Source organism: Micropterus salmoides, unplaced genomic scaffold, assembly GCF_014851395.1.
Source record: "Micropterus salmoides isolate LMB-PRFRI ecotype aquatic unplaced genomic scaffold, ASM1485139v1 Ms_hic_scaffold_6, whole genome shotgun sequence".
NCBI lineage: Eukaryota > Metazoa > Chordata > Actinopteri > Centrarchiformes > Centrarchidae > Micropterus > Micropterus salmoides.
Window position 1 is genome coordinate 30,095,028 of NW_024044348.1, and position 14,067 is coordinate 30,109,094.

General features: G+C 40.0%; 1 protein-coding gene across 1 annotated transcript; it reads right to left on the reverse strand.

Moving 5' to 3' along the window:
• Positions 1-1,207: 1,207 nt before the first annotated feature.
• lpcat2 (lysophosphatidylcholine acyltransferase 2) lies at positions 1,208-13,119 on the reverse strand. The gene is made up of 14 exons (XM_038701605.1): positions 12,844-13,119; positions 12,282-12,424; positions 10,837-11,054; positions 10,430-10,542; positions 10,024-10,084; positions 8,572-8,630; positions 7,868-7,902; positions 6,480-6,534; positions 6,139-6,221; positions 5,721-5,846; positions 5,476-5,629; positions 4,795-4,893; positions 2,538-2,679; positions 1,208-2,375 (listed from the first exon to the last, which is right to left on the reverse strand). The coding sequence occupies exons 1-14, from the start codon at positions 12,952-12,954 to the stop codon at positions 2,197-2,199; spliced, it is 1,578 nt and encodes a 525-aa protein (XP_038557533.1). The 5' UTR covers positions 12,955-13,119; the 3' UTR covers positions 1,208-2,196.
• Between the last annotated feature and the right edge of the window lie 948 nt (positions 13,120-14,067).

Genomic DNA, 14,067 nt, shown 5'->3' on the forward strand with positions numbered 1-14,067 from the left:
GCCATCTCATCAATTTTGATTAAAATGAAATGAGCCTCTGTATGTTTGAAAAGGTTAAAACAAATTGAAGGTAGAAAACACAGTTGGTAATCAGGGGCTGTCCAACAGCGGGCTATTAATGAAGCAACCTGCTCTCCATCATTCATTTCAGTCTCCTCTGTGCATATAGAGCAAGACCGCACATTTTCTTGTGTGTTTGTACGCGTGAGCACATTCACTGAAGTTCTTTTGAGAACAGCATATACTAGGTTTATATTAGCATCATGGCCTCCGTACAGACTCTTCTGACAACAGTTAAGCAAATGGAATGAGCAGTTGTGCCAAAAAGGATTCATGGTCCGAGAACTTGAACGCAATTCTTTTATTAGGCAGATGGATAACATTGTTTGTTTTAAAAAAAACAATTTACACAAATTATATTAACAGGATAAGGACATATGATATATAGCGAGAAAAAAGTCATATGGTAAACAATCCTTTATGCCCATTTTATATTTTCTTTAATGACAGAATGGTCCATTAGCACACAGCTCACGCATCTGTTCATGATCAAGTCTTCTTCCCACCTCACAATGAAAACAGGTCAGTTTACAAAAAGGACAAATGAACAAATGCAACACAATTCTCCAATGCAGTCAAATCCAGCAAAAATAGCAATTAAGTCATGGTGACGCAAGTATATGATAGTATAATGTTTTGGTTGTCTGTGCTTTGAACAAAAAAAGTGCGAGATTTCTTGAAATGTTTACGTTCAAGATTAAATCAAAGTACAAATATAGCATGCCTTACCTTCCGTTTTAGTGCTGGAGTTCACTCATGATTAAATACATGTACATTTGCTGCTACATGAATATTTGCTTTGCACAATTAATGATTCAGTTCAAAGGCTAGGTTAAGCCAGTGAAAAACAAAACCTTAATATATCCACACAATACCTGCCTATAGTTTGGATGTCTATTGCTTTTAAAAACATTGGCCTTAAGGGTCAAGTGTTACACATGTGTACATGGACAGGCCAAAATTCAAACTAGTACTCATAAGCAGAACAAAAAAAAAAACAACACACACACAATGCAATTGTAATAGGTAACTGCTGCCACCTGGTGGTGGTTTAGAGAACCAGCGGTTCAGTTGCAGCCCCTTCATTGCACCTATGCCTCATTATAAACAAAGTCATTACAAGTGAATATAACAGCACAGACAATAGTTTTTAATTTTATTCTAGTTTTATTTTCAAAAGCAAACAGAAAAAAAAATCACATAATTGCAATGCACCCTGCCAAATAAATAACAGTGGCGCTAGTTAATCTGAATGCATACCCCGCTGGGATATGCTGTTGTGAAGAAGCACTGTTGCCTTTTTGCTCACAAATTGCCCTATTTTCAGTGGTTGATTTGCTTTAGTAAACTTAAAGCTGCGTAGACTTGCTGCTGTCTCAGCAACAACAATCTTCAGTAGAAATGCAAATAGATACACATGCAAAGCAAACCTCTGGCTAATTATACATCAGTCTTACAAGGTCTGTGTCCCTGAGCGCTGGAAAAAAGTGTATTGCACAGCATGTATGCTCTTCGTAGACATATATTTAATACAGCGCATCTGTGGGTTGCCAGATTGAAAAGATCTTAATAAAGCTTACTGTACACTAATTATACTTGCAACACAGATGCACAAGAACTCTTTGCTTATATTTAAAAAAGGTGTTGGTTTGGCAATTTTTTCACTCATTTACAGAGGACCACAAAGACAAAGGGGAAGGTACACAAAGCTACGTTCATCTAAGTCCAAGCAACATGGTGAGGCAATTTATGATGATCTGGGGAAAAATTTTCAAGTATATCATAAAACATAAACATTACAACTCTAAACATTGCTAGCTTTTCGGGGGGGGGGGGGTTTCTGGTGGACACCAAAACACACACACACATACAACTTTAGGGATGACAAAAGTCTGCAATAAGACATTTCTTGTGCAGTGGCATGGGGAAGTTGTTCCTCAAAATCTCTATAAGGCACTAAAATTGAAAATAGAAGCACTCTAAAAGCCATGTATACAAAGGCAAGCACAGGACCTATAATATGGCTCTGCTGTGGCAAATGACTTGAATTTGCTAAATGTCGGAGGGCAGATGACAGCAGTGCAGTGGATACAGTGTTATGTCTCAGTGCAGTCAAAGGAGAGTTCACGGTCATCCTTAGTCATCTTTTTTGTCAGAGGTGCTATCTTCCTGCTTTTCCCCTGAACTGGTCTGACAGGCCAATTCCAGATCACCTGGCGTCGCCTGCTGGATAGCTTGGTATCTCTGAAGCTCCAGGTATGTGGTGAAGAGCTTTGCGTACTCCGGGTGGGTCGTGGCAAAGGCTTGAAATTCACCTGAAGAATCACAGGCAGAGCAGCTTGGGATAAGGGAAGCCAACATAATAATGATAAAACATTTTCCTATTCCATAATATTCCAGTGGAAATACAAAAGAAGGATAGATGATCAAACTGTATCTTGGCATTAGACTTTTGTATTAACCCAGAGTCTACTCACTGAAGGTGATGAAACCAGAGCTGTCAGCATCAATCTCCTTGAAGAGCTTGACCATGTTTAGATCTGACACACCCAGTGCTGAGCGCAGCAGAGAAGTAAACTCCTCTCGTGTGATTCTCTCATCCTCATCTGTATCAAACAGCTGCATGAGAGAGGACAGAAACATAGAAAAATGTATTTCATTTTTGCATGTTCAAGAAGAATGATTTTAGGTGCGCAAAAAGCTCACACAACATTGTTGTTGGACAAAAATAACTTTTCAGTCACATTATATAAACACCAGAACTGTTTGTTGAGAACCACATTTGACCTTGGCCAGCAAACTGATTCCATGCTTTCTACAACAGACAAATATTGTTAACTTGACATTATCCAAGCCCTTTGAATGCAGCATCTGTTCTTCCTACAGTGGTGCTGCTACTATCTGCTGTGCTCTAAGATCAACTAAAGGCAGTGCTGGGTGATTCAGCATAAATATCCTACTTTTTTGCATTAGGCTTATTCCTGTTGTAATTTTAATATTTACTTTTTATATTCAGTATAACAAGTGCACATTATAGCTATATGCTGTAGATACAGACGGGTTTCTTGTATACAAACACTAGTGGATGCCCGCGCATGTTTAAGTAGGCTACTAACATAAATATTGCCCATCCACATCTTGTAAACAACTCTGTGTTAAATGGCAGCTTGGTTGTGAAGGGAAGACGTAAAATACGGACATGTTCTTGGTTAGACTGTGTGGTCACAGGTTGATCTGTCTCCCATTTTAAAGAGTGATGGTTGGCTGTATGCTCTAGAAGTTGTTTTATGCCACGACGACAGCGGAGTGAGAGGTGATGACAGCGTAGGTTTGTGGAATATCGATCTGACTTTGATTTATTTTCCCAAAGTGAGTTCCAATCCTGTGATAAAAATATTTTTTATTTTATTCGTTTTAAAATGCTGAATGGTTTTTCTACATGACATGTGTTTACTGACACAGCCTCCAAAGTCAAATATGTGTAATTACAACATTTATTACAGATAATGTTTGACATTCACAGGAAGAGCCCTCTTCCTGTTTTCAACATTTTCCGTAACAACAAGCTACGTTCAAAGCGTGACAAAGTGGTACGTGACAGGTTTACACACACACACACACACAACTCCAAAGACGAATCAGAAAGGTATGTTTTGACTTTTTAATGAACAACTACAGAAAGAGGCATTCGCGGGGACAGCTACGTATGCGCTTCCTGTTTTCAACAGCTGTCGTATCTACGACAACAGACGCATTCGGCTGACAGTTAACAGGGCCACTCGTTAAACTGAAACACCGGCAGCTAACGTTAACTTTACTGCCAGTGAAGCATCCACTCGGCAGGAGAGAGTGGCGTTAATCAACTTGTTGTGTTTTGTAAAAGCATGCAATACTTCTCTTATAAATAACGTTACATGTGCAGAACACTAATGTTAATGTTTGTTCAAATGTCGACACTTGATTTTTTTATTTTATTTCAGACAGTGACGTTAAGAAATGTTATGTACTGTAAAAAGCATACTAATTGATGCTGTTATGAATACGCGATCAGTTAAAATGTCGGGAGGGACCTGCTTTGTTTTGTATTATTTTTAAATGGCTTAACGTTATATCCATAGCCTACATGAGACAGCATGCTCTGGTCTGAGAGGCTGCACTGTAAAGTGGATTCATTTCTAAAACAGGTTTCCCGTCACTTTTAAGGATGGGGTGCGGTGGTTGAAAGTAACTGTAACGTAACGAGTAACGTGACTATTTACTTTTAATACCCAGTAATAAGTAAAGTAATATTATTATTTTTTAAATGAGTAATAAGTAAAAAGTAAGTCATTACAATGTCTGAGTAATTTGCCCAACACTGCTGCTAGTAATGTCGTAAACTAATGTGCCTAGTGGCGCGCGCATCTTGGTGATGGCATTGCACAGAAACCCGTCTATACACACAATGTGTCAGAGTTTGTAGTTACAGCATCTCAGAAATGTCTGCTTTACATGGTACTACAACTAAAGTTAAAAGGATAGAGCAATAACACCCAGTCCTAAAATACTGTATGTCAGCAGGAAATGTATGATGCAATTTAATGACCATGACCAATGAGAAACATTTCTGATACAGTGTTGATTACAATCTTTGAAGAATTTGTGTATTTGTATTCAGTGTACATTAAAATACAGTACTGCATATTCTTCAGGCCCTAGTAGGGGCACAGCAATGTCAGAATATTCCCTTCATACCTTGAATGCCATTCGAAGAACTTCTTCAGTGTTAGCTGGTCGACACAAAATGGTCACACCGATAACATACTCTCTGAAGTCTATGGTGCCATCTCCGTTCTGGACAGGGTCAAAGAGACAGCAATAAGACTACTTAATTTGGTCAACGCACAGATTATTAGGATGGACAGTCGTTTACCCTTCATGGTCAAAAAATATAGTCTTGTCTGACATCATGGATGTTACGAGAGTATATGTGATTTAATAAGAGACAAAAGCACAAGTGGTTTCTATAAATGACGATTCTCTATTACAGAAAAATTATGGGGCATACATTTTCTGAGGAAAGCAGGATTGAACTGGGTGTTTTTATGCTTTTAATCCTCCTCCCACTCAAACTTCTGGTAGACATACCAGGGAAGGGGTTCAAACTACTTAGATCATAGTTTCCTCTTCTGGTATAAATCCTGAACACACACCACTCTCAATTTTACTTTCATTGGAACACATGAAATGCAGTGAAGTATTTTGTGCATGGTTCTGTAAACTGAATATTAAGACTGTTGTTGTGTTTTTTTACTCTACTTAAGCTGTGTGTCAACCAAAGGAATTTTACTATTTTCCCTTCATAATTGTACTATTTAGTGGTCCAAGTTGCTCTGGTTTTACAAAAACTAAATATTTGATATACATGTCTCTCACTCTGTCAAACAGTGCAAACAGCTCCTCAAGGGCTGGGTTGACAGGTAGCTTCAGGAATGTGGAGAACTCCTTGATGGTGATCCGTCCTCCTTTACACGAGCTCGCCATGGCTGCGAAGCCCTCCAGCTCCTTCCTCACATTGTCCCATTTCAGACTGAGGGAGTAGGGCACAAGGAGCCATACGTGTCATTGTCAATGTCCCTGCCTGGTGATGCCTACAGTGTACTTAAGTGAGATGTTCTTACTTGAGTTTACGGCTAATTTTGGTGAACTCAACCAGGCCAGCCTCCATGGGCAGCGTGAGCTCGCCAGCTGAGATCATCAGGCGGCAGTCTTCATATGTGTGGTCTGTCACTGGAACTCCCAAGGCCCTGAAAGCAGACAGTTTGCATATACAGTGGTCATTGTATGACGCAACAGGCAAGGAACTGTGCTAACTATGCTACAGTCAGTCAGATTAGAGGGATGCAATAACCAAACTCATTGTACTCTGATGTAGTTCTAATGTCAGTAAAAATACAGAATTTTTGGTTAAATTTAAATTGTGGCCATCATATCCATCATATTAAATAGCATACCCTCCATCACTCACCACTTGTTTCATTTTCTCATCAACTTACATGCACATGCATTTAAAACACTTTAGAACTTTAGAACACTTACTGGGCCATAGTTTCTCGCACTCTGCTAGCAAACAGGGCTGGGCTTTTCTTCTCCTCCTCTGTGGGGATATGCGGTGGCAGGAACTGAAAAAACAGAGCAAATAGACAAAAAAGGTCACAAGGAAGGTCGAGCAGAAAGTAAACTCCTCCACATTTGCACTTGATAGCACAAAGTGGGACTGATACTACCAGTAATGCTTATATAACAAAAGAATGTTAAGTTTCCATTTCTTCACATCAAACATTCATTTTGTTTATGATGTGAAACCACTCTGTTAATGGAAACAAAAACAGTTTGTAGTATTATTATATTAGGATGCACACTTGGGGGATGCCTGTTACCTCTATCTCTACTGTGGTGTACAGCTGGCACAGAGTTAGAAGCAGCAGCGTCCTCCTGCACATAACACAAGCAGGATAGTCAGTTACATATGTACAGGGTTCCTACACCTTTTCCATTTCAAAATTCCATACTTTTCCAGACTCAGATTTTGAGAATCCTCTGTAGACTTTTCAGATCATAATCTGATGTTGGAGTACAAATAGCTAGATGTTTATTTTGTAAATAAATTGTTGAAATCCATCTATTAGAAAAGAAAGTTGGACAACGTTCCACTGTCAAACATCTGTTGCCCAAAGAGGAATTAAACATACTCTACTATTATTTCCCCCTAAACTGAATTCCAAAATCCTTTCTTTCTAAGAATTACAAATGACAGTATACACAAAACGTTTTATTACATTTTTTTAATGGAAATCTATCTGTCTATCTATTAGGATAACCATTAGCACCAGCATAAGCATTGGCTATCCTTCCTGGGGTCCATTCAACTGTGTGTTAATAATGAAATATTGACTATAACTTTTACATATTCTCCAAAACTGCACCAGGTTACAGGACCTTCTCTCTCGCAAACACATCTCAAAATAAAAAGTGCTCCAGGCTAGGCTACTGGACAGAGCATCCCACAGAATGAACTGTAGTGGGGGAAACAAGAATGATACATTTCCCTATTCAAATCTACTTCGGTAAGCGTTAATTTACCTAGACAGTACGCACAAGTAAAGTTTGTGTGGCAAACACGCAATTACAAATTGCAAGCACTGTCTTCTTCCAGGCTGACAACATGTTTAGTGTGTGTGGCAATAGTTGGTTACTGTGCCACAGCATGCGTGTAAATTTAACATGTACAGAAGCGGATTACATTTACATTTATTCATTTAGCTGACGCTTTTATCCAAAGCGACTTACAATTGCTATATACGTCAAAGGTCGCACGCTTCTGGAGCAACTAGGGGTTAACTGTCTTGCTCAGGGACACCTCGGTGGATGTGTCGCAGTAGGAATCGAACCCCAAAAGCAGTGCGGCCTCGCCACCCCCTCGGATATCGGATATGTGACACTGAATAACCCTGGTCACTAGTCATGGCCGATCAAGCTGAAAACAAAATAGGAGCAATACTATGGAAACACAAATATTTTTCCATACTTTCTTTTCTTTTTTCCAAACTTAACTATACCTGGAAATGACTAAAATCAAATTCCATACTTTACCGTTACGGCGTAGGATCCCTGTATATACTGTATTGATTCAGTAACAGTTGTTGCAATACAAGGCAATAATGTTGCTGTTGTGTTATAATTGTGTTAACTGTCTAAGAAAAAGTAGCAGCAGGCACCGCCTTCACCAAACATGAGACGCCTACAAAACTGTAGAAAGCATACTTACGAGCTGAAACCCTGCCAAGTCCAAGACACTGTATCCTGGAGGAAAACATAGAGAGGAATGTACAAAGCTTCACAAAACATTAAGACTGCGATGTAATGGAATACACATTGTTTTGTGATATAGCTAAGATTGCAGTGTTGGCAGTTCTCTTTGTCTGACAGTTCAGCCAGTCAAATTCATAAAAACTGAAATGGCCAACAACAAGAGAGGATGTCAACTATACCGCAAAGATTTGCATATTCAGCTTACTGATAAATCCATGCATACTAATTATTAATACTGTAAGTCTATGTACGGTACCCCAACAGGATGTAGTAGAGTGTGGTGGGGCCTCTAGTAACCCCTTGATGCCTGAATTTATTTACAATTATATAAGAAGATGTATTATTTTTGTTTTCATTTGCTTTCAAGATGATTCTAAATTAAGTGGAGATTGTTAATTTGTCTATAGAACATAGAAAAGATATATATTCAGGTATGATGTGTAGGTATGATGCAATTTAGCAATAACAGGCATAAATGAAAAACCAGCGCTCGCAAAAGGTTCGAATATGCACAAACAGGCATTGGGGGAATACATACGCTATCTCGGCTACAGCCTGTAAGGAAGCAGTGTGATGCGAATTAGCGATAGTCGGGGTTAAGGGGTTCTCAAGACGTGAGGTGACGTATATTGATGCTGCATTACAATCACAATATCTCACCAGTTTGTTGGGATATCTCATAAGCACAGGCTGCACAGGTACCCCTGGGATAAAGGCACCTAGAGTTGGGGAACACACATCATCATGGAGACATTCTCCCACCTCACTCACAACCACTTTTGTCGGCATCAGCTGACAACAAGTCAATGCACAGACCACATGACATAATAAATGACTGAATGGAGCAGTGTAGTATCAAGTGTTATTTCTGCTATGTAGCCTTTCCGCTCAGTGGATTATAGATTATAGATTTGAGTTAAGTGAAAATGCTAGATGCACAGATGGAACTGTCAGTAAATACACTCACTGGCCACTTTATTAGGTACACCTTGCTAGTACTGGATTGAACTACCTTTCGCCTTCAGAACTGCCCTAATTCTTCGTGGCATACTTTCAACAAAGTATTGGAAACATTCCTCAGAGACTTTGATCCATATTGACATGATAGCATCACGAAGTTGCTACAGATTTATTGGCTGCACATCCATTATGCGAATCTCCCATTCAACTATATCCCAAAGTTGCTCTGCTGGATTGAGACCTGGTGACTGTGGAGGCCAATGGAGTACAGTGAACTCATTGTCATATTCTAGAAACCAGTTTGAGATAATTTTGCTTTGTGACATGGGGCATTATCCTGCTGGAAGTAGCCATCAGAAGATGGGGACACTGTGGTCATAATGGGATGGTCATGGTCAGCAACAATACTCAGGTAGGCTGTCGCGTTTAAATGATCCTCATTGGGGCCCAAAGTGTGCCAAGAAAATATCCCCCACACCATTACACCACCACACCACCCCACCAGCAGCCTGAACCATTGATACGAGACAAGATGGATCTATGCTTCCATGTTGCTTATGCCAAATTCTGACCCAATCCTTTCGTTTCCTGTTCTTAGCTGGCCGGAGTGGCACACTGTGTGGTCTTCTGCTGCTGTAACCCCTCTGCTTCAAGGTTGGACGTGTTGTGTGTTCAAAGATAGTATTCTGCACACCTTGGTTGTAATGAGTGGTTATTTGAGTTACTGTTGCCTTTCTGTCATCTCAAACCAGTCTGCCCATTCTCCTCTGACCTCATCATCAAGAAGGCATTTTTGTCCACACAAAAACTGCTGCTCACTGGATATTTTCTCTTTTTGGGACTATTCTCTGTAAACAACCATGCCATGTTCAAAGTCACTTAAATCCCCTTTCTTCCCCATTCTGATGCTCAGTTTGAAACTTCAGCAAGTTGTCTTGAACACGTCTACATGCCTAAAGGCACTGAGTTGCTGCCATGTGATTGGCTGATTAGCTATTTGTGTTAACAAGCAATTGAACAGGCATACCTAATAAAGTGGCCGGTGAGTGTAGTTGCTTGATGTTTTGAAATTTTCTTCTGTCTGTTAAAATGTTTCTTGTATTTAACACTTTTTACATTTACATTACATTAAATTCACGTATTATATCTTACCTTGTTTGAAAGTGATAAGACATGAACGATTTGTACATGTTCCCTCTGGAAATATCAGAACCTGAGGAACAAAGCATCATTACTAAATGTTAAGATCCTATTCTGTATAAGTCTGTAATGTTATGTTACTACTACTTACAACGGGCAAAGTATGCTTGTGAAATAATTATACTTGTATTAGAGCTTTGGCTAATTCTCTTATAGATTAAAAAGGAAATGTATATATACAGCGTTTCCTCTGAAACTGACAAAGGAAACTAAAACAAAACCAACATCCGGCTTGTGATTTTTCTGAGGTGACCAGCTCAGCACAAGTGTTCTCCGCAGCTATAGTCCATGCTAATACCAGATTTATATTAGGTCCATTTTTGCTTTGGGGGAGGGTGGGGGTTGTGTTGTGACAGACCTGTGGCCAGTGGCCTCCTGACTTTGCTCTGCTGTCAATCTCTTGGATTGTATTCTTCCTGGAGTCTGGGTCCTTTCTTGACACAAGCACTGGCTGAAGGCAACGCACAAATCCTGCAGAGAGGGCAAGGCACACACTTCAATGCACACACTAATTGCTTTTTGTCATATTCTTCACTGATTATTTCATGTTCAGGTCTCATTTCATTGCATTGTTTTAATAACATTAAATAGGGCTGAGCTACTTCATTAAATGGTCACCTGCTGATAATATCACTATCACTATACACACACACCCACACACACACACACACACCCACACACACAGGAGGTTGAGAACACCACCACAAACAGATAAGCCCCTACTTCCTTTTACTGGCACAGCAAAACAAATGAAAAGTGTCTTACTGCCAAAAATGGGTGTAGCCAGGTTCTCAACACGGGAGACGGTGGAGGGCAAGCCTGCAACAATGCACACAATCCCATCAAAAAAGGTGGAGTGGGGGGCCACAGCTAGGATGGGGGCCTCACTGCTGCTGACCTGCTTGCCCTTGACCACCACTCTGAAGCCCATGCAGAAGTAATAGGCCCTCCCCAAGGCAGCCATCACGCACCGACACATGAACCTGGAGATGACCAGAAAGTTTCAGATTATTGAATTTATAAAGGAGATTTTGCTAAAAGCATAAATGAATTTAGATATATATTTCTCAGCATGTTTTGTTACACTGTCTTTATTACTGATAATAACGTCCAGGGCTATTATGGGGTGCATAATATCAGTATGTTTTTTAACAAATGAAGTAATGGAGTTGTTTCAGTAACAGGAAGAGTTGCGTCATTTTGTACACAAGAATGTTCCTGTTAGCTGTGGAAATGTGCCTTGTGCATGTAGCAGCTAGTATCTGTGTAACTGAACAGTTTAAAACGCTTTGGTACTTAAGAGGTAATACTAAAATCATTTGACATTTATTTACATCTTGTATTCATACTGTGCACATTGTTGAATATTTCCAATTGGATGACCCATTTAATCAACTTACATAATAAAAATATGCATTAGAAGATGAAGTTTTGTTTTCTGTTTATAAAGAGAAAACTCCCTTTTTCAGTTCCTTTCAGTAAGCCGTGCTAATACCACATGACTTTCTGAGAACTGAGCTTAATGCCTGTGGTGCATGTGGAATCTAGGAAGCATTATTCGGCAGTAGTACAGGCAGCTGCACATTCTTCAAGTCATGTCAAGAACTTATTTTGAGAAAGTGCTGCCTTCGCTGTATTTTACCGTGCAGTTGGCCAGGTTCCCGACACAGGTGACGGTGGAAACACACCGCCTTTACTGCTTCTTGCTTTAGTAAAATTCACTATTTCAGAACAGTCCAACTCAACATATTTTTGTTAAATATCAACATTCTCCACCAATAGCTAAAATTACATGCCATGGATGGGAGGGCTGACCTGAGAAAAAGATCAGTGTTAGGAGCCAACTACATCTTTGTAGGTTAGTATAGGTAAGTTTAATATGGTGCCAGAATGATGGTCACAATGTTCAGCTATGCGGTTGCTTTAACACCGTCCTGGTAGAAGTAAAGTAGCCTAGCAGTAGAAGTGGAAGTAAAAAATGACATACAATCTGAGTAACCATACAAGCATTAGCTCAAGCTCAATTTACTTGAGAAAACATATATAATTTTCTGTATGTTAATAAAACTGATGTCAATAAGGAAATTGTTAGAGTTTTAAGTGACTGAAGTGATTGTGTGTCAGATATCTGAAAGGCCATGGCTTTTGATGCCAGTCTGATGTGATCTGGAGTGCAGTGCAGTGGGATGTTTGTGTTGTAGGCCTATTACCGTCTCCAGCCGGTCATTGGTTCCACAGCTCCTTTCAGAGGATGCTTGAAGGTTATTATGACAGCCACTGGCCATGTCACCATGAGAACCAGGGACAGAAGGATGGCGCGAACGGGGACCAGGAAGATTCCCAGCAGGACACACTGCATAGAGAAAGGGGTACACACACACACACACACACACATCATTTACAGTCCTTCCACCATGCAGGAACACTACTGTCAGAGGTAACCCTGGTTGTTGACATTCCTCAGAGCAGAAATGTGCACGAGTCTGGAAATCCATGCCATCACTGGGCAGCTTTCTAGAAAGCACACAACTGCTCTCATTGTTTGTGCTGCACATAACGGGGCTTTACAAGCCGATTGTCAAATCCCCTTTGGAGAAGATTACAGGCCCTGGTTTCACATAAGTGTGTGTGTCTGTGTGTGTGTGTAGGCTATAATCTCACACGTCGGATGAAACACAGTGTGAGCCGTGTTGCCAAAAACGATGACTAAATATTCTTCAACAGCTTGCCTTCAGCGACACTGACCATTTAAGTCATAACCGCCATACTCACTTTTATTATAGCCGCTTTGGTTAGTTTGGTGTCTTGAACAAACGGGTTGATAACCGCAGGCAGGAGCAGAGACTGTTGCCTCGGCAGGGCGAATACTCGCTGTGGCGGCATCGCAGTCCGGTGAACGAGGAACACGGGCAAATGTTTTAGTCGAGGCTCCGTTATGTTATCATCTCACTTCCTCAACTGGGACCCTGCGCGCTAATTTCCCCCCTTATCACACGATCATGCGGGCTACCGCAGACACAAGCAAGCGACAGCGGATCCGGGACTAGCGTTTTTTCAAGCTCCACCTCCTACGTGGTAGCAGCGGTGCTCGTTGATGATCGGTGTTATTTTTCAAGCCTACATGCGGTTTTTCATCAGTTTCCCCAAATCTGTGAGCCATCATTATACTTGGTGCCACCCTTCCATTTGTATTTCTAATGTAAGAAATCGGATGAAATGTAAAAATAAAAAAATAAAAAATAAAAATGGTGATGCCAGTGCTTTGTGAAAATACTACTGGGGTTTTATAAATTTGTGCTGAACGTAAATCCAAAGATCCCAGATTTAATGCACAAGTAGGGAATAAACCTAGATTTCAAGGGGTTAATGTGACATAGTTGTTTACACGCTCTCATAAATGTCCACAAGATGGCGGAGTTTCATTAAATAAATATTTGGTCCAGCCCTAAAAAGAAAGCCCTGTCTCTCCTTTTAAGAAGTCGTGGAATGTATTCATTTAAGTACTTGAAAAGACTTGAGGTACTTGTACTTTACTTTCATTTTATGCTACTTCATACTTGTACCTCACTACATTTTTCGGGGAAATATTGTAGGCTACTTTTTACTCAACTATCTAGCCTGCTTTACAGAGCAGGGCTACTACTTTAGAATTAGATTTTCCATTAAAAAAACAAACAAACAAACATGGAATACAGTGCAGTGTTATCACAACCCAGCAATATAAGCTACAACAAAATGACATAGCGTCACTTCATATTTCATAATCAAATAATAGCCTATATAAGAATATAACACTAACAAGGGCTATGCAAGCTGCATTAGAAGTGGGCTATAAATACTTACTGATACTGCATTGTGCTGATAATTATTTTACTTTTACTTGAGTAGTATTTTGAATGCATTTCCTTGAATATTTTTACATTGTGGAATTGCTGCTTCTACCATACTCAAGTGAACTGAAAACCTCTTCCCTCACTGTTATTTGGTTGCTGAATT

Coding starts and splice junctions, on each gene's coding strand:
- lpcat2 (XM_038701605.1), bottom strand. CDS start 12,954: ATGCCGCCACAGCGAGTATTCGCCCTGCCGAGGCAACAGTCTCTGCTC. Junction 8,631..10,023: donor TCTTATCACTTTCAAACAAG/GTAAGATATAAT, acceptor CCCCAACTCTAG/GTGCCTTTATCCCAGGGGTA. Junction 4,894..5,475: donor TGTTTGCACTGTTTGACAGA/GTGAGAGACATG, acceptor GACCCTGTCCAG/AACGGAGATGGCACCATAGA.